The 20,171-nt window shown below is 36.0% G+C and overlaps 1 protein-coding gene across 1 annotated transcript; it reads right to left on the minus strand.

Annotated features, from left to right (window-relative positions):
- Positions 1–1,603: 1,603 nt before the first annotated feature.
- Positions 1,604–19,191, minus strand: RBP1 (retinol binding protein 1). Its single transcript, XM_013107826.5, has 4 exons — positions 19,110–19,191; positions 18,322–18,500; positions 5,116–5,217; positions 1,604–1,867 (listed from the first exon to the last, which is right to left on the minus strand). The coding sequence occupies exons 1-4, from the start codon at positions 19,180–19,182 to the stop codon at positions 1,814–1,816; spliced, it is 408 nt and encodes a 135-aa protein (XP_012963280.1). The 5' UTR covers positions 19,183–19,191; the 3' UTR covers positions 1,604–1,813.
- Between the last annotated feature and the right edge of the window lie 980 nt (positions 19,192–20,171).

Here is a 20,171-nt window from a genome sequence, read left to right on the forward strand (position 1 = left end):
TAACCAGTTCTGACCTTTCCCACTCTAAGTACAAGAGAACTTAATCACAATTAACTGCTGGTCTGTGTATCAGTCAGGATAGATATCCATTTAACTGTAGGAACAGCTAGACAGCTAACACATGAGTAGCCTCTCCTTATATCTGGTTGACTAGGGCCAAGTGCAGTTCCCAGTGCTATACATGTATATTGCCAAGAAATATGCTACAAGGGAACCTAAAGGAGACAATTGCATTACATATGTCTGTAATTCTAGGTTGTATGAACATCTGTTGCAATAGTTACACAAGAATTTACCTGGGAGGGAGTATTTTTCACCTGTTTTGTTACACATCACATGGGGTTGTGTGATTATCATAGATAATATTGTCTGTGTACTTCCTTATGTAAAAGACAGAACTTTACAAAATTAAATTAGATGTATATTACAGTACATCTGGTGCCACATTTACGGTATATAGTACAGTTGAAATACCATAGTTCAGAAAGTTTATCACCTTTTTTTTACAACAAATGGTTCTGGACCTCCATTTCTTCATTTGTTAGATCAGACTGGTAACATCTCTGAACAAGTTTAATAATACTGCATATTTTAGAGCTGTCTCTGGTTAGTAGAGAATGTTGTAACTTGTTCACATTTGTGCAATGAATGTCTAAGATTTCTCTCAAGTCTTAGCACTGGGCTCCCAAAGCAGGCCAAAGCAATACTATGTCCAGGGGTTGCAGCACTTCGGAACATCTTGGACGCTGCCATAGCATCTTCCCCACTGATCAAGTCTCTGAAAATGTCTAATAACAGTTGTTCTAGGACACACTTTTAATAGTGTGCCTTCTGCTAGAGGTCTGATCCATCAGGCATCCTGCATCCTTGAGTCTTTTTGAACATGATGTGAGGTGCTGGTGCTAGCTGTATATCCAGTGTATTGACAGTCTGAAAATACAACTTTGGTTTATAAATCACTATGAATGTTTATAGTGACTAAGTCAGTGGTAGAAACTGCTAGGCCAGTGCTTTGCTATACATGTATGCTGCATAAGAACATGAACACAATGATGTGTCCTAATAAAATCTGCAAATGATACCATAGAAAGCAATGCTAGTCATACCTTTTGTTTGGCATGTGTACAATTATTACTTACTATTTGTTTCTTCAGAATGGAAAAATAAATAAATAAATTAAAAAAAAAAAAAGAAAAAAAAAAGAATGGACCGACATTGGCTAAAGCATTTAGAAAGCAATTGCCCCTTGGCCATGGTTCTTTAAGTGCTATTTTTCTAGACTGCTGATCCATATCTTTACTTAATTTGGGAAATCAGACCTTCATTTTTGGTAGAATACTTTCAGTGAAGTATTGTTCCAATGGAGCTGATGCTAAAATTCACACTGACCTCAGTGAAATCAGGATTTCCCATAAGCCACATACTGCAGTTTTTTCACTTCCCTACAACAATTCATTACCTGAAAACAAGACTACCTTAAGGTCCCTTGCTAAACCTACGGAAGGGTGATTTCCATTATGAGTAAAGCATGTGCTCACAAGTATCTTGCTGTATACCAAACAGCCTCCATTTTGGTGTCATCAAGAATTACAGTGCACATCCATTTAAAACGTTCAAAAACTTTAATGGGTTTTATTTTCAATTACTTCTTTAAAATAATTTTTTAAAAATATTTTATTCCAACTATACTGTTCTAACGTAATCTTAATCTCTGTGTTTACTCTCTTGTCATTGACGGTCATTACTTGTGCTTGGAGATTTGGTGGCAAGTCTGTAAATTCTACTGTTCTTCATTTCTGTATCAGCAGTAGGCTCACTGTACCTTCTTAAAGACCTGCTTACACTTGACTCCACACACTCTTATTTCCTAGGAAGAGAAAATAATTAAAAAAAAAAATACAACTTTTACATAGGACATGCATTATAAATTCACATATATGTCCAGCTTGAGTATGCAATTTCTTATCAAACTAGATTGTATAGCTTGTACATATTTTAGCCTATTTTTTAATCATAAAATAAACCAGCAGGTTTGGGTTTACTTTCTGGAGAAAGGTGGAATAAGAGAAGTTATTTTGGGATCCCAGAATTTAAAGGTCCAAATGTGTTCCTGGTGCATTATTCACTATTTGTGTGTGCAACTGCTTAAGTCTTTGAAATGAGCGTTCCGTATTTTAGACACATGAACAAGTTATTTGGGGATGGATTTGAATAACAAATTCTGAGTCTGTATGTTGATGATTGGTAGTTCAAACCTACAAAACTAGAGAACAGCTGAAAGCACGGTCTAGCAACAGGGCAGTCATAGCTAGGAAAGGACATGTAATTGTATAGGTCTATAAATCCCAGCATGGCAGTGAGTTTTGACTGACCTTGGCCATACTGGATGCCTAATGCTTTCCACTTGTCTTTTGTGTTCCACAACAGGTTTTTTAAAAATCTCTACTTGCTAATCATCAGGTCATAGTTACTTGCACATAAGCAGATACACTGATGTTTGTGTCTTGGACATTGATTTGCGAGGCTTACTGTTGTCCACCTAGCCTTGCTGAAGATGCAGTTTATTTTTCTCTGTTACTGAAATTGTTGAAGTTAGACCTGAGAGTTGCACACAATCTTTGTGGGGATTTGTGGAGGTGTTGACTGGTTTTGCTAGAAAAAGAAAATGGGTGGGGCTTCCTAAGGGACATAAAGACAAAGATTATGTGTGACCTACAAGTAGGGTAGCACTTCGTATTTCAAGATAAGACTTTTAATTAAGCTGTCAGAATATTTTGAGGAAATGGGGAGCAAAGTTAACTGGAAAGTTATGCCCATTTTCTTATGGTCGACTTTGATAAAATGACTTATTAAGAAGAATTTACACTGGATCAATAACCTTATTGGCATATGTTGCTAGCCTGCAGCAAGAGAAGGCGCTTCATGGTGCATTGATAAAACAAGCAGACTGATACAGTGATTTTAGCTGGGACCTGTTTTGTTCACTTTATATATAGGTAACCCAGAAGAAAGAGTGTGCTGTAAGTGCTAAGAGATCTGCTGACAGTGATAAAAACCTACAGAGCAGAAGCAATCAATACAATAGAAAATGGCAATAAAACTCAAAAGGAAATTGAGAATGGTCAAATAAGTCACTCACATAAAACAGAATCTAAAGAGGAAAAAGAACTACACAAAGTACAGACCATAGAATGAAATGGTGAAAATAGGAGGCGATAAACTACTAAAGGATGTGGTACTGCTTTCTACAGAACCATGGAAGGAATTAAATTAACACTTGGCTCATTGTGTAAAGTTCAATAGGATCATAAAACTATCGAAGTATCAATTTTTTAGAGGTAACTGTCCATTGTACCAAAGTACTCTCAAGAGTACAGGACCTAGTAATCTTAGCTGGTCAAAAATAAGATACTAAACGGGACTCTTTTACTGAATGTTTAATGGACAAAGTTACATAATGAGAATTCAGAGGAATAAAGAGGACATTTTTGAAGTTCATGAAACATAAAAAGTGATAAAATTGAAATACTGGGGACTGGTCTCTAAAATACTTGGGTACTTCCCTTGCATGAAGTAACTTTGTACTGACTTCTGTGTACAGACAGATCATGGAAAATTGTTCAAGTGCCAATTAGTGCAGTGATGCCCATGTAAGCTGGCAGGTATGAGACAGAACTCTCCACAGCCTTCTGAAGCAGCAGCCTCAGATCTGTCAGGTAACCTCAGGGTACCTCAGGGCACTAGACAACAATGTGTGAGCAATGGAATCTCATTTTATGACTTCTAAAATAACCCCCCTGACAGGTTCAGGCATAGAAAGGAGTCTGGCCTGGAGGTCCACGGCCAGGCTGCATGGCTAGAGCATGAATCAGAGTAAGGATACAGAAATCTGGGCGAAAGAAATTGGTGTTGGGGGCAGCGAGTGGGAAGAGAGAATGAGTGCAGAGCTGTCAAGGGACAGGGACTAGGATTTGCCAAAACGGGGGCCAAAAAAAAATCTAAGAGCAACTAGTGCCATCGCTTCATGTGAGTTGAGTGCTGCAGGGAGTAAGTTGAGCTTCAAGGCCAGACAGTGTGGGGCTAATTACAACCCCTGTGCCAGCAGAGAACCTGGAAGGGCAGCTGCCTCCCGTCACAGCCCTGACTGTTGTGAGTTTGGCAGGCGGTGTGCAACTACTGTAGCCTGTTTGTGTGCAGACAAGAGGGAATGCATATATGCAGAAAATTCTGGAGTCTCTTTTTCACAGGTTCACCTCTGCTTTCATTGAGACCATGACTGCAGCTGTAAAGTTACTTCCCTATTTACCTGCATTATATCAGATGGCAAGGTCTATCACATACATTCATTTTCCAAACTGTTTTCTGGGACTTCCAGTACTTCCTGAAACTTGTGTGTAGTAATAAGGGGCTTTGGGAACTTTCACAAAGATTCATTTATAACTCCATTACTGATTTGAAAAAGAGAACATTCATTTTAAATGCTGTGTGCTAATAGTACTGATCAGTGGAATGAAATTGAAGTTGGATTTTATTATCTCAGCAGGAAGAGTTCATTTTACCCACACTGATGAGAGAGTGAGGATACTACGAAGAGCTGTGTAAGAAAAGAATAGACGTCTTCTTTCAAATCCTGTTATCTTAGAAAAGATAGAAATGGTGATCTGAGAGAACATGACATGTCAGAAAACTTAATTGCTGTTTTAGTTCTCTAGGCTATAATACAGTCTAGCCTGTAATTATTTTAGAAGAACAATGGTATATTTCCCCCTTATGGCTTACTGTTGGATGTGTACTTTCACAAGTTCCCATACTGTGTATTTTATAAAATGTACAATGAATGTCTTCCTCAGTATAAACATTTCAAACTGCTCTGTTCAGACAGACAGTTAACACAAAGAGTACTACTCTGAAATGAGGCAATCTCTGTAAGGAACATAGAAGAATAGAAGAATAATGGTGCCAAATGAAACGATTGCTTTATAAAGAAGTCAAATGCAGCAACAACTTAATTATGTCAAAGAAAGACAAGATAATATAGCACACAGCTTGCTGCATTACATCTAGCCATTTGAATAAATAATAGGATGGCGTTTGAAACCTATTACATGATCTTACCAGGTGCATTTCATCTCCTTCAATCCACTGAGTCCAGCCACGATCTTCTTTTTCTCCTTTCTGTACACAGAGAAGCTTATCTCCCTCCCAGGATACTGTGGTCTAACAAAACAGGCATGTTCAGTGCTGCTGTAGCATTTCCTGATATTATGATCAGTTTCTTTAAAGAAAACCTACTCTACGTTATAATAAAAGATTAATGAATTTCATAAGAATAATTGCAGAGCATTATAATAATTAGGATAATTATATATTATATATTATATGAGCTTAAATGGCAAGTTGTTGTGCAACTGCCTGTCAAAACTCAGAAGGGTGAGATAAACTGTTTAACCGTAAGAAAACAAACAAACATAAAAATCATTGGGCAAAAGTGCACTCCTTTCTCCTTGCTAACAAACACAACATCAAAAGGGATGTGCAGCTGTATTTGTAAGAGGAGCTAAAAACCTGAGATTCAGTTTCTTTCCACCACACAAAAGATTGTCCAGCTGCCCTACCCAAACATAATACCCACATACTGGCAGCTAGGGATGCACAAGAAAGGCTTTTACTGCGTTTTTTTTTTTTTTTTTTTTTTAATATATGTATATATACATATATTTATATATATGTATATATATATACACACACATATACATATATTCTCCCCCCATGTCTTAATTTGTCATCCATGATAGAGCAGAGTGATTTGGAAGTATCAGTAAATTGATAACTTTGCCATCATCCTGCTTTGCCTAACAGTAGCTGGAGAACTATTTGAGCCAGGTTTGGCAGAATAAGAGTAAGGTGTTGCAGGATTCATCACAGCACTTTTGTGAACTCCTGTGCTGCCCTGAGTTATTGATTAATAAAAATACTGGAATGTATGAGGGTGCATCTCTCAGCTTGTTGCTGCGGTTAGTATTTACTAATGATTTGATTTCACCCCTCCTTAAAATAAAGAGAGCAATATTCTGTAATTTTTTTTTAATTTTTTTTTTAAGAAGTGAAGACAAGAGCAGTGGCAATTTGTAATGCAGTTCTGGTGCTGCAAAAACTTAGAATAGTTGAGCATCAATATTAGCACACTGCTTTTAAATCAGCTTGTGTGAAGTGAATCTGAGGACTAACTACAGAATTACTGTCTACCTTGTTAAAGTCTTCAAGCCAGTACCTCTGTAAGTAGCCAAATATGGAGACAAGATATCCTGTTTGATTTTTAAGAGAAGTCAGTCTACATTTGTTATTCTGGGAATTACAAGTTCAGCATTCAAGAACTGCACAATGCTATTTATTAAATTTGTGTATGTCACAAACAATTAATTCTTAAATGATAACCACGAGAGCCACCATCTATAAATGAGTACAGCCAGCAGTCCCCACCCATGGGAAGCTTTAGACTAAACAAGCATGGAAAATGAACCACTAGAAAGAGTGCCAGCATAGATAATCATAAGCAAGGCATTATTAGTACTCCTATACAGTCTGTTTGCACCACACGGGGTTTCTTAAAGACAGACTTTTTTGTCCTTGCTAAAAATCTCTCATTTGTAGAATGCATTGCCAAGTTGTTCTGTCTCTCCTGTAAAATAATGTATTTAAACCTAGTAGTAGATAGCATTTTTTTAAAATGTTATCTTATTTTAATGTTTAAAATGCTCACGCAGGAAGGGACAACACATTGTGGCAAAGCTGTATTTAAGAGAGTTAATGTGATCGCCATAGTTTATATCCTTTTCCACATCTGTTTTGATTCTATGCATGCCCATTTGTAAAGTGGAAGGAAACAAATAACACTAGTTAACATCTAAGACTTTCTGATGATTCTCAGTATCACTACTATATCAGAAAGTGAAGGTTATTTCTTCCAGTGACCTACAGACAAAAGGGATACTGTGGAATAAATCAGTTGTATGTGTAGCTTTGCTTAGTAACAGTACTTATTTCTATCCCTTGAGTACTAGCTCAGCATAGCTGAGTCATTAGATTACCTGTGAAGTTTTATTTCATAGGTTTATACGTGAATTCACAGGCAATATACCATCATAAAATAAGAACTTTATTAACAATACTAACATGCAAAGTTAGCTCTGGAAGTTACTAGGCCTGATAATACTTCACTAGCTTAGTACACTTGGGGGCAATAGAGAAACGTTTGTAGCAACACAAAAAAATGTTAACTTTTTTAGCCTCTAAGGGTTTTAAAAATTGTTTCATCTCAGGAAACAACATTTTTTTTCTCTTGCATTTTGTTTTTTCAATCAAGATTAGATATCGCTTTTGGTGACTTGGTGACAGTCATGAAGAGTAAAATACCACAGACTGTTAACCAAGCTGTTTTATCAGAATTCCCAGTTGTCATCATTTGCCCTCCCTTTCAGGCATATAAATACTGAAGGGATGTGAGTAAACCATACAGTTTCTGATTTTTGTATGTGGCTCTTTTGCTATGAAGGTTATAAAGGACAGAAAGTAGTGCTAGAGAACACAACATTTTCTCTTTGTTAGCAAAAACAACCATTTTACGACACTAAGATTAATCAGTAGCATTTTTATCTTTTCTTTCTTTAGGTCAAACTCTAAAGTCTGAAATAATAAAAAACCCAAATAATACAAAAGACAGAAGTTCCCCTTTTACCTCAAATCAAAGAGAACAATATGCTCTTCAATTCCAAATATCTCTATAGAGACACACAGAGGATGGAATTGTTACAGCTGGTGTATGTGCGGCTAATAGCTCACTCTTTACAAACAGCCAAGATACAACAAAGCTTGCCTTACAGCATTTCCAAATATTTGAGTCAGAACATAATAACAACATTCTAAAAATACCATTGTAGGGCAACTTTTGGTAAATATCGGCCCTTTTATTGTATGTAAGAGCAATGATTTAGAGTTTACCATTTGGTGTATAAACTCTCCTTTCCTTGTGAATACAGAATATCAGTTCAGTGACTACTGACTGGGAGAAATACTGTAGCTTCAAAAATGTAGGTTATCTTCTGGGTTCATACCCAGATGAACCCAGATGCTCCATACCTTAAGTGAGAAAATGAACTATTTATGTCTTCCTTACCATTTTCCACTTTCTTCAGGAAGACCCCTTACATTTTTGTGTTAACCTAATGACAGTATATTGGCAACAAAGAAAAAAAATATGTCTGGAAGAGAAAAAAAAAAGGTGGGGAGATACTGTATGCAATCAAAATCTCCCAACATGGAGTGCTTGAATTCCCTTAGATATAACATCTGCCTTGAAAAACTGTACTGTGCTGATATATTTTTTAAAAGCTTTATTCTTCCAGACTGATCTTTTCCCTTGCATTTCCAAAAGATGGACAGTGTGAAAGAGAGTGTTAGAAATGTATCATGTGTCATTAGTCTGTGTATCATTTCACTGAGCTACATGAACACTAGCACCATGCAGTAATTAAAGGAGAATATTGATCAAGGGTTTCTTACGCATGTTCTTGAGTCTCTTACTGCCTGATCAAACTTAAAACTTAAGACGAATACACATTAAGTGAAATAGCTGTAATTCTGTAGGCAACTTCACCAGAAAATGGTGATTAATGTGATTAGTGGACAGTGTGATAAAAAGTACTGTTAACTTTCCTTGCGTTCCTTCAGGAGATAAAGTTAGCCTTGCCTCAATTTAACTTGTCTCAAAAATTCTAACCAACAATACTGTACCTCTTTGGGATTATGTACTTGGTTATATACTCTTGAGGTATAATAATGGGGCTTATCTGGGAGGTGAGGATGACAAACCAAGGCAATTATCTTATGAGGCTCCACTGGATTAAACATTGTTGTTAAGTAGAGGGAAGAGGCCAATATCATACCAGTGGTCCCAAAGACTGATGGTATTTCTGCCTGAGCACCGCTAGCTAGAGACGGATTACTTTACAAAAAAAAAAAAGAATTATACTGAATTCACTAATTATATTATCATCTTTGAAGCCTGAGAATACAGTAATTATTTAAATTTTCTTTGGTTTTATGATATGATTTATATGGTTTTACACTATTGTGCACTTAGGTATTTTCTTTTTATTACCTGGCCCCTCACATACTTCTGTTAGTGATTTATGAAGATTTCAGTTACAACACTGTAGTCCTTGAAATAAAAAGTAGAATAAATGAAAATTAAAGTACTCTCATTACTGTTTTCAATTATGAGACAGAGATTTATTAAATGAAATATTTAGAAAAAATAAAACAAATCTATCAAGCATGTATTTGCATTTTCTCTAGTTGCAGTAACAGTAGTGAAGTCTTGCAGAATTACAGTAGATATTACTTTCAGCTTCTAGTGGTAAATCATATTGACCCACAGACAGAGATATTGACTCTTGTAATTTACTGAAATACTCATAAAACAAACTAATTTATCAGAAAACTCTGCACTTCCAAGTTAGGTCTAATTGCAAGAACATCTGATACTGGCGCTGCACAATGTTTCTCATTCCCATGTTAGCTGTTCCTAACGTACTTGTTGGTGTTATGCACTATACAGCTGAAGATACCTAATGCATTTTACAGATGAATGAAATATAATATTTTTTTAAATAGTCCATGAGCATATTTTTGCTGATGCTACATAGATTTTTGACACTGCATTTACAAATATGAATTGCAGCTACCACCCTTCATCAAAAATGTGTTATTGATTTTCTATCTTCAGGAGAAACACAGCTGTACAAGTTCTATTTTTCTTCTACTTCCCTTCACAGTGCTGTCTCTGTATTATGGTGCAGCAAATGACCGCACAGCCCTACAACTGCATGACATAGGCCATTTTCCTTCTCAATCCAGTAATTCTGTGTTTATGAGAATAACTAGTCATTTACAACTGCAATTATGATTTAAGAAAGATCAAACAATGAAAAGAAACTGTTTAGGTCAGATGACACAGGAAAATCCAGTTCAAGCTGTGTCCTGTAGTGTGCTTTTAGGTAACACCAAAGGAAATACTCTAGTATTTTTGGTCAAACATAGCTATGTATCCAACTAGATATTTATTAGATGCTCAAGATAAAGTATTTACATCTCAACTAAGTATCAAAGTGATATAAAAACATCTGATAAGTAGTTTTCAGGGGGAATTTTTCATCAACTGAAGTGTTGATGGAATAAAATGTTGGTAACACAAACAATAAAATATAATGGTGAAAGTGCATTCAGTAAGGTCATAGTCGCTACCTGTGACTTTCTGTGTCAGAGGCATGCTGCACACTGCTAACGGGAGGGCTACAAACATGTTCAGTTTGTCATCTCTCCAGCCTGTAAGTCCTTTTATCACATCAAGTCTGTATCTGCAGCTTGTTGACAGATTGTTAAACTATTGAGAAAAGAGCAGATTCAAGCAAAAAAATACTTGATCTCACACTAATATTTTTCTATTTCTCTTCCAATTCCATAATTGAAATTAGGTAAATAAGTTTATTTCTAATAAAAGTCAGATCCAGGAATATTGGGAACATGCAGAAAATCAAATGAGGGAATGAAAAATATAGGTAATTTTTCAATGAAACCTAAGTTAAACAAGATTATCTACCCAGAAAAGTTTAGACATTCCAGAGCTGAAAAAGTAAACTTACCATTAAGACATTCAGTCTACTTTGTAAGTCTATTTAAAGAAGTCCACCATTTTCTTACAATTACTTTTTCAAAGTAGACTTTCTAATTTATGTTTACTTCAGCTGTTCATTGTTTTTACAAACTTTTTAAGTAAGTCTCTGTAAATTAGGTACTTTCTTTGCTCCCTACATGTGCTATGGTAACAGCTCTGTTAATGTGTGAGCTACACCACACTACAGACCTTGAATGAAAAATCCTGGAAGATACAGTCATGGAGATGTATCAGGCACTGAAAAAATGAGAATCAATTAGGAAATAGAGTAGGAATCCATTAGGAAAAGGCCTCTTCATCTTTCCTAGTAGCCCAGTAATGTTTGGTGGTTTTATTTCTCATATTTTTTTTGAACTGTCCTGATTCTTGATAGTGTTTGGGCTCTGAGATACCATATCTGAGATCAAGGTGGTGCTATACTGGAAAAAATAAACGGCTTCCTATGAGGTCACTATCATAGTTAAGAATGCAAATGGAAATACTGCTAATTTTCACAACACATTATCAATTTACATGGTCAATTGGTTGTAAAGTATAAATCCTTTGAAAATATATATGATCTTAAAATTTGATTCGAAAATATAAACGGCCTACATCTCACTACTTCTCATAACTTATTTTAATTATATTAAGAAGGTATCGAATTTTCTTGTTAACATAAAAACAGCTTAGGATGATACAGATAAACAGCTAAAAAAGCAGCATTGCCATCTGAAAAAAATCACATACAAACTACAGAAGCATTTCTTATTAGCCATGAAATTTATTCTATTGAAACAAACTTACTGATTGCTTATTCTGTTCATAACCATTCCACACACTCCAGGCTCTTTTCAAAATTTAACAGAACCTATTCTAGTAGTATTGAAAATAGAGATACGAAGTTATCATAGTTTTAAAAGATCTAACAGAAATAAGGGTTCAATGTGGTGTTTCCCAAAGAGCCAAGTCTCTAAACAGAATATCTGTGGACTAATTACGTCTCTTCTACAGGAAAATATCTAGCAAACATTCACCAACAGAAAAATTAGTGGTAGGATTCCTGCACATCATCTTAAGATATTGTTGTTGGACAAAGGCTATACATATTTAGCTATCCTTTAGCTGGGGAGGATGGTAAAGACTGTACAGATCTTTCCTTCCCATAACAACTTCAGTTCAACCCTGCAGAAGCACCAATAAATCTAACCTCCCATTTAATCCTTCCTGCTTTAAGCCAAGCAGCAACAGATCTCCCGAAGTTAGCTAACAGGAAAAGGATGGTGGCACAATACAACACATTTCTCATTACTTTGAGGGGCTGGTGCATGACATAACGGGTTCCTGTAGCTATAGGACTCTGAAATATGCCTGTGCCATTCTGAACTTGCTCAGATCATTACTGAAAGACAAGCTGGTTATAATGTGGGCATTCCGTACCTGACTGATAAGCTTACTGAAGTTCGCTGTAGTCAAAAAAAAAAAAATCAGACTCTTGTATAAGCAGGGTTTTGCTTCTGTGATTGTCACCATCTCCATTGCTAGCAAACAGAATTGTAATGACAACTTTTAGATCAAAGAGTAAGCTGCTGTAGCACAGGGTCTTAAAATGTTGAACACTGTTGTTCTAAATGTTATTTTGAATTCTTGCTCATAAGAACAATGAGGGAAGGCAATGACTGGAGACATATGCCAGGCTCCAGGCTACGCACGTGACAACATGTGGGAGAAAGAGTAGAATAAGTATACTGGGTAGTACATCAAGTTTTATTTCTTAGGAATGGTAATCTTTTTTCTTACTGAAATAAAACTGTAAGAATCCATACAAAAATAGGATGACTTGCTTATATCCTACATCAGAAGAAACTACAAAACAATAAATCCAATTCACTTTGTGCAAGGATCAGAATCAATTCTAAGACATTCACTGTTTAATTTGATGTGTATAATTGAATTACCCTCTGTAAATTTAGCAAGATGCAATTGTACATAACACTAATGGTTTGTCATTCAAAATCCAATTTGATAAGTTGGGTTCTCAAGTTTTCACCTGATTCTTTGTGATGGCACACACTGCATTCATCATTCTCTGAACTTTTCTGGATGCACACAAAGCTGAAATACTATGCCCATCCAAAACCTCCTTGCCCACAACACTTTCAGAACGTTAGCCATTGTTTTGTGAGTAACTAGCTCAAACTGTTGGTTAGCCTCAGATATTCGGTATGAATCCCGGACTGCAAGCTTTGAAGTTAACGATATCTTAATGCATATGACAAAATGTTCTAGAGATCTCATCTGACATCATTGTGTAAATGTGCTGAACAGATCACTTACGGATAACAAGCAGTACTGCCAAAAGGCCAAGTAACGTGGGAAAAACAAAACAAAACAAAAAACACCACAAAAACACAAAACCAACAAAACAAGACAGAAAAGAAAAATGGGAATAGCATCTCATTAATGAGCCTCAGGGAGCGAGAGAGGCAGAGTCAGATCCAAGAGTGGAATCTGTTCTCCGGTTGACTGGAGAACCATTCTTCCTCACCTGGAGACAGTAGTTTGTAAAAGGTCAGGAGCATCAACACAAAACTACATGAAGACTACTTCCTTTGAAATAAAATCACAAGAAGTCAGAGATTATTTCAAGAAGCAACTGGGGAATTCACATTTCTGCAGAGAGAGGGAGCAGTAGATTTGAGAGAAGACTAGTGTGTATGTATATACACACATAAGTACAGGCAATCATAAACACATCTCCCAGCAATAATCATTCTAGAACAATGCTTTTTCCATTATAGTATATGAGAAAACACTTACAAACCCAAATCAATAAACTGAAGTAATTTTTAAAAAGAAAACGAAAACATTTGAAGATGTGAAGAAACAAAGGATTTGAATCAGAAGGATCAAGTAAAGACATACACTGCTGATCTTGCGTCTTACTAGAAAGACAACTCATTTTTGAGTCTTCTCATCCTGTTGAGGATCCCTAGTGAAATTCTAAGTATCACTGGTGATTGCTTTTTTGACAGCAAAGTAATCATTCCAATACCTATTCTAAACTAGATTAACAGCTGTGAATTCCATTTGTGGAATAGAGGAACCCTGCCTAAATAACAGTTAAAAAAGTTTAATGAGCCATGTGATTTTATAATAGGGCTTTATTCTGACCTTGCAGCAGTGTAAATCAAATTATACCCAGACCAACTAAACTTTATTGTGTTTTCCCTGAATATAAACTAGACAGGAATCAGTTTCACATCAGGCATGTTTATTGTTTAAAACAGCGCCCTGATCAGCCTCAAAGACCCTGCCTCAAGTAAGACCTTTCACTAGGATATGGCACGTGCAACTGGCAGAATGGTTGCTCAGATGCCTGTGGACAATCCTTATGAGGCTGTCTGAACATTAAATGACTATATACTTTCAGGAAATTATTCCACATGGTAACAAGTATGATTGATCTGTTAAGTGAATTCCAAATCCCCCCACCTCCCATACACCCTACTTCTGACTGACATACCAAACAAATGTGCTGTGAAGGTGCATAAAGTTAACTTTTCTGTTTCATGTCAGATCCTTTCCCATTCTTACATTTACTGTTAACATATTTTACATCGTAGGCATCTCCTCGGCTTCCCTGTTTATTACTGACTGTGAGAAAGGGAAGTAAAATTATCTGAGGATGAACGGGACATGCTTTTAGAGACAGATATCAACTAATTATTGTTTCAACAAGCTTTTGCCTCTTTGGTGCACAACGCAAGTTTTCCACAGTAAAGCTCACATGCTTGAAACAAGGTTTTATCGTTAGTGTAATAGCTAAAATGCTTGCTAAAGTAATTGTAACTAGAGACTATGGAATTTATCTTTAAAATGAGGAAATTTCATGATAGGGCTGGAGATTTCACTGAGAATGAAGATAGCACAGTGAAATACTCACTTCAGGCAATACCTAAGTCATAGTTACATATAAACTTCAAACTTCTGTCTTTGTACACTAACACCTAACATATGCTACCAGTTAAAACCAAAACCAAACTCTTGAAAGTAGTGGTAACTTTAGCACATGGTCCAATTCAAATATCACATCACATGAGAAATAATGTGATACAATGTGTAGAAAGAAGGCCAGAACATTAATATTGTAATTTGCACCTTGTAATGTCTGCAAAGAAAAGAAGATGCTCCTGAGTAAGCAAACTTTTATTTTATTTTTGTAGTTCAAATTGCAAAAAGTTTTAACAACCCTTAAGTATAACGATTAAACTTGCAGAAACACATCTTCGTGTTTCTTTGTGCCAAACAGAGAAAATCTAACTTCCACCTAGGAGATAAAATCTCTAGGGAACATCTTTGGGAGAAGTATGATAGCATCAGGAGCGATACATCTTGTCTGCATTTCCTAAGAGACAAAGCTGTGCGGCAGCATGTCCCACACACAGTTTCAGTAGTGCTTTGAACATGTGGAGAATCAACTGCCTTTAGGCAGCACCTTGTGCTGTCATTAGTGCTCTCTCCTGTATGGTCAACTATCCTAATCTTTGGTTTTACAAAACAGAGAAAATCTAGGTTCTAAAGAAGCTAATTTTCACTTCCCTAGAGAAATAAAACTGTAAAGGAGCTGATATCACCAACTGATGTTATTTATATCCCTTAAGAAAACAGAATCACCTAAAAATGAGTGTCAGAAAAAAGTGACAGTTAAAGGTAAAAACAAAATAAAACAACTGAATCTGCTAAGGTTTATCCAGCTGAATTAACTCCCTGTTCCAAGTTCAGAGGTTTCCAGCAGTGACCAACTACAATAAGGAAAAAAAAAATCCAAAGTGAAATCAAGGAGAAATTCCATACCATCACAGGAGTATTAATTAATCCCTATTCTCATAACTTCAACTTTCTTCTAAAATTAGAATCAGCAAAAGTTTTTAGCCTTTACTCATCATAGACTATTTACGTGGAATTATTGAATTATTGTAATTATACTGTACCGTGACAGACTCAAAGGTGCATTTTACAACTGAAAGGTGAACAAAGTTTTAGTGAATTACAAACAAGATCCAATGTGTTCACTGTGCTACTATTATTTTTACTGTGCTACTATTATTTTTACATCTAACTCTAGTTAGATGACTCTTAAAATATATTTTTCATTAAAAGAAACATGATCCATGAATGATTTCTAAGGTTATTTTTACTAGTCTCATGATGATTGCTCTGCTTTATAAAACTAATGTTTAATGTGTAATTTGTCTTATCCATGTTACTTTGTACTTCTAACACGTTGAGCTTCTTGGAAGAACAGCAGGATAGCAAGGAGAGAACTTGCCCAGTGGTCTCCTCAGTTCATAATATAGATAAACGATTCATAATCTCTCCCATTAGACAGATTGAGTATTAATGATTAAGCCATTTATGGTGTGCAGTTTCACAAGCTATAGATGAAGAAACGAAACATTAAGAATCACATTCAACCTTTGTTTTTATGGTGGCTTTCCTCATAACACCAGTCAGGGAGTGTTCCAGTATCTCTTGCATCACCTCCATGATCCTTCCTTAACAAGGCTTCCAGCCCACTGGAGTTATTTCATTGCAAAATGCAAGCCTTGCCTGACGGTACAGTTATCAGATTTGGACTGAAGTGGCTTCCAAAAAACAGCTCCTTGTACTGTTTTCCTTTGGAAAAGCTGTGGTTTCACCAAGAAAATAAATCTTTAGTCAGAAAATTGAACTATAAAGTATGATACATTGCTACAAGGCAACAGTCACTAAGAGTGACCTTAGTTTTAGGGCTGCAGTTGGTATCTGCTTATGATGTGGGAGGTCATGAAGAGATACTGAAGACTTCTGAAAGCTTTAGTGAAGTTGTATGTCTAAGTCATTCTCAACAAAGAAACAACCGGTTAGGGTTAGCAAGACCACTTTTTTTTTTTTTTTTTGAAAAGGCAAGAAGATGAAGCTACCTCCTCTTTCCAAGGCTGACTGATTTTGCACTAAACAATCAATATACAAATTGTTTAAGCAACACATGAAATCAGGGTGATCTAGGTTCCACCCCAAATCTAATACCTGCTTTAGTTACTAGAATAGTCTCTACATTCTTCTTTCTGATTCAGCACTTTGAATTCTTCCCCATCACTCAATTTAGCAAAATAGGGTAGCTAATATTGACCTGTTATAAATAGTGTAGTGTTAAGGGTATTTTTCAGTGAACCAGAAGTTGTGCTGTATTTGTTCAGCATTTCAAAAGCATGGCTGGTCAAGGGCCACATTTTCATGTTTTCTGAATCAGATTTTTCAGCACACCAGTTGTCTGACACAGTTTATGAGAACTCATTGCAGGTATATGCTAGCACAATTACTTCATTCTGCCAAGTAGAGGATGTTTTAGTCTGGAGCTCAACGGTGTTTAAGTATAGATAATGCTTAGCTGAAAACAGTTCTGTACTCACACAAACCAACAGTTCACTGAATTAAACATGGAGGACTCAGACATTTTTAGCACTTGAGTAGATGACTTGAACATTGCTATCGCTATCTTTGACAGTACTTTAGCCACCTAAATTTTTCCTTAGGCTCATAACTGGTGGATCTGGACCTCATCACCTTGGTGAAGAGCTTTCCAGTAATCAAAAATGCATTATGACATTATGCCACTTTCCTTTACACAAATATACTTTGATTCTCCCATTTGTGACTTTTGTATTCTGTACTCTTATCACGTTTCTACCTTCTCTAACAAGGAACACAGAGGGATTAGCTGAGGTCCTTGCTTGCTGATTAGAGGTTGTTTTTTTTTTTTTTTCCTGGTCTTTGGGATCCTTCATTTCCTGCCTTACCATTACCAGAGCAAAAGTAAATGTATATACCCTAACATTGGAGAACAGTACTTTGTAAATGGCAGTATCTATCTGTGAATGGAAACCTATTAATTCCATTTTATATAATTACTCCTCTAGTCTCTCCTGAAATAATTCTTGTGCTTATCAACTTCTTCACCGTGGGATATTGCAAGCATCATGTTCTTGAACTAACAGGAAAAAAAATGTCCAGTCATATTCACCTAAAGAACTTTGTATTCTCAAGTTTTCTCTGTTAATTGGTATTTATCAGTCACAAGTTAGAAAACACCGTCTTTCTGGCAAGCAAAAAGAGCTCATAAGGCAGAGTTGTTGGTGTTTGCTTATTGACTACAAAGATCTGTTCCAGAAAGCTAATTAACGCATCTGCTCTACCAAATACGCACAGAAAGGAAGGAACACAAAAACAAGAATAAGAATAGCAGCAGGTTTCTAAACACTTGGCCATTGTTGCACATGGGGAAGAGCACCTAGACCTGCAGCTGTTCTTGTACCGTAAAATATTAGTCTACCAAGAGATTCTGAAAACTCAAATGTAAACATCTTTCTGTCCAACAGATATTCCCATGTAATTGAGTAACATTTAATTGAAATTACTATTAATTCATTGAAAAAAAGTCACAGGAATAATTTTAGGAACAGACACATAAAATGGCTTATAGATATTGTCTGTGAAAGGCCTTGGATTATTAATAGTCTTAATAGTCTTTTTTTTTTTTGGTCAGTTGTTACAGTTCTAATGCTTACCATGCATTTGCGATCATCCACCCCAGCTAAATCCTCCTCAAACTCCTTCCCTACATCAAATTCCATGATGTAGTTTCTAAAAGTGCTTAGCGTTTTAATGATCATATGATCCCCATTCTGAAGGATTTCTTTGTCAGGTTTTAGCAAGTTTGCTATTTTTCTTACAGCAACATTTACATCTGAAAAAGAAAAAGAGTTATTTTAATCCAGAAAAAGTCTACCACAAAAGCAGGCTTGTAGCTCTTGGAAGGACTAAAATGAACATGGATAAATAAACATCCAGATCTTTCAGGCCAGATTGCTTAAAAGGAAAAATCCATAGCCTAATTCTTTTAGCTTAAATAAGTTTGTCTTGATTTGCTGATTATGTAGAACCCTAAAAAACACCACTTGCATTTCACAGTTACTAAGGGTATCAGTATTTCTGTAGAACTATTAGCATTTTGCATATTTCATCAAATGTAAACATGCAGAATAGCATCAAGTACATCATTACCTCCTTAGCACACGTGAAACTTTAAGATTATGGTTGGGTTTGAAATTTGAAATCTGCCTCTTACCTCTTTCAGCTAGGTAGTTTAATCACTGTAAAATTAATCGTCAAGATGTTAAAAAGTAAAGACTGCTTAAGACAATCTTGCATACAGCAATTTTTACAGTGTATTCCCAAAATAAATATTTATTGCAAAAATGATTTATTACTGTACAAAGAAAAATAGGTTCATGTCAAGACTAAGACAGGTAGCATTTATTGATTATTTATCAAAGAAACATGAAAGGAAGCTTACCCAGTGCTTTCAGATACTCCTCAAAATTGTCATTGCTGATCATTTTCCAGTAACCATTGAAATCTGCAGGCATCCCTACTTTGGGTAACTGTTGAAATCAAAGACTCAGAACAGCGTGTTGATTCTGCACCTCACAGCTCACTGCCTTTCTTTGTGGCAAGTTTGAACTCTGGTTTCTTTTATCTGTTTTTTTAGACCATGTAGCTATGCAAGTCCTTCTAATCCGATTATTGTTGAAGTGTTGCCTTTAAATCCTTCCACAAAGCTGAACTTCTGAGATTTCTAATGACACCACGATAACTTGATATAAACAGAATGAAACATTTACCTTCCCTATAGCTTCTGTAAGGCCACTGATTATCTAGAGATCCATTTTAACCATATTAACTCTTCATTTTTCAAGCCACTCAAAAGTAAGATCTTTTAAATGGCTTTAGTTTAAGTTATTACCTAAACTCACAGAGGGTATGCACCAGTGTATTTGTTTGTTTTTTTTTTTTTTTTAGGCACATCCTACTTACTTATGTTCCAGCTATTTTATGCTACCTTCTATTTGGAAAACAATTGTAAGACCCTTTCAGTGGAAGCAACCTGTATCTGGCATTAACTTGTTCCACAAGCTCTTTAATTCTACCCATAGAAGCTGTAGGGCCGGCTGAGGGCTCAAAACAGGCCAGTTAGGTGGAATCTTGCACGAAGAAGCTGTGGTTAACACCGTTCGTAATAAATGCTGCATCACAACACAGTGCATGCTCTCAGTTAATTTAAACATTGGAACACAGAGATTCACTTCTTTTTTGCCTTTTTCAGCCAAATTTAGTTCCCTAATGTCACTGTTGTGTATGTTGTGTAAGTTGTGTATGCCCATGTTTCCACCCTCACCCAGTACAGCGTTATACTACGTGAGCGGAGTTCTTTATTTCAAAGGGATAACATCCAAACAATTCTAATGCACTACACCAAAGGTCCTTGCAGTTCCAATCCCTGATTCTGGCAGTGCAAAGGAATAACTCTCCTACATTTTAGTAATTTGTAGAGCAGGAACCTTCAGAATCAAACGTG

The sequence above is a fragment of the Anas platyrhynchos genome, chromosome 9 (assembly GCF_047663525.1).
Source record: "Anas platyrhynchos isolate ZD024472 breed Pekin duck chromosome 9, IASCAAS_PekinDuck_T2T, whole genome shotgun sequence".
NCBI classification, from domain to species: domain Eukaryota; kingdom Metazoa; phylum Chordata; class Aves; order Anseriformes; family Anatidae; genus Anas; species Anas platyrhynchos.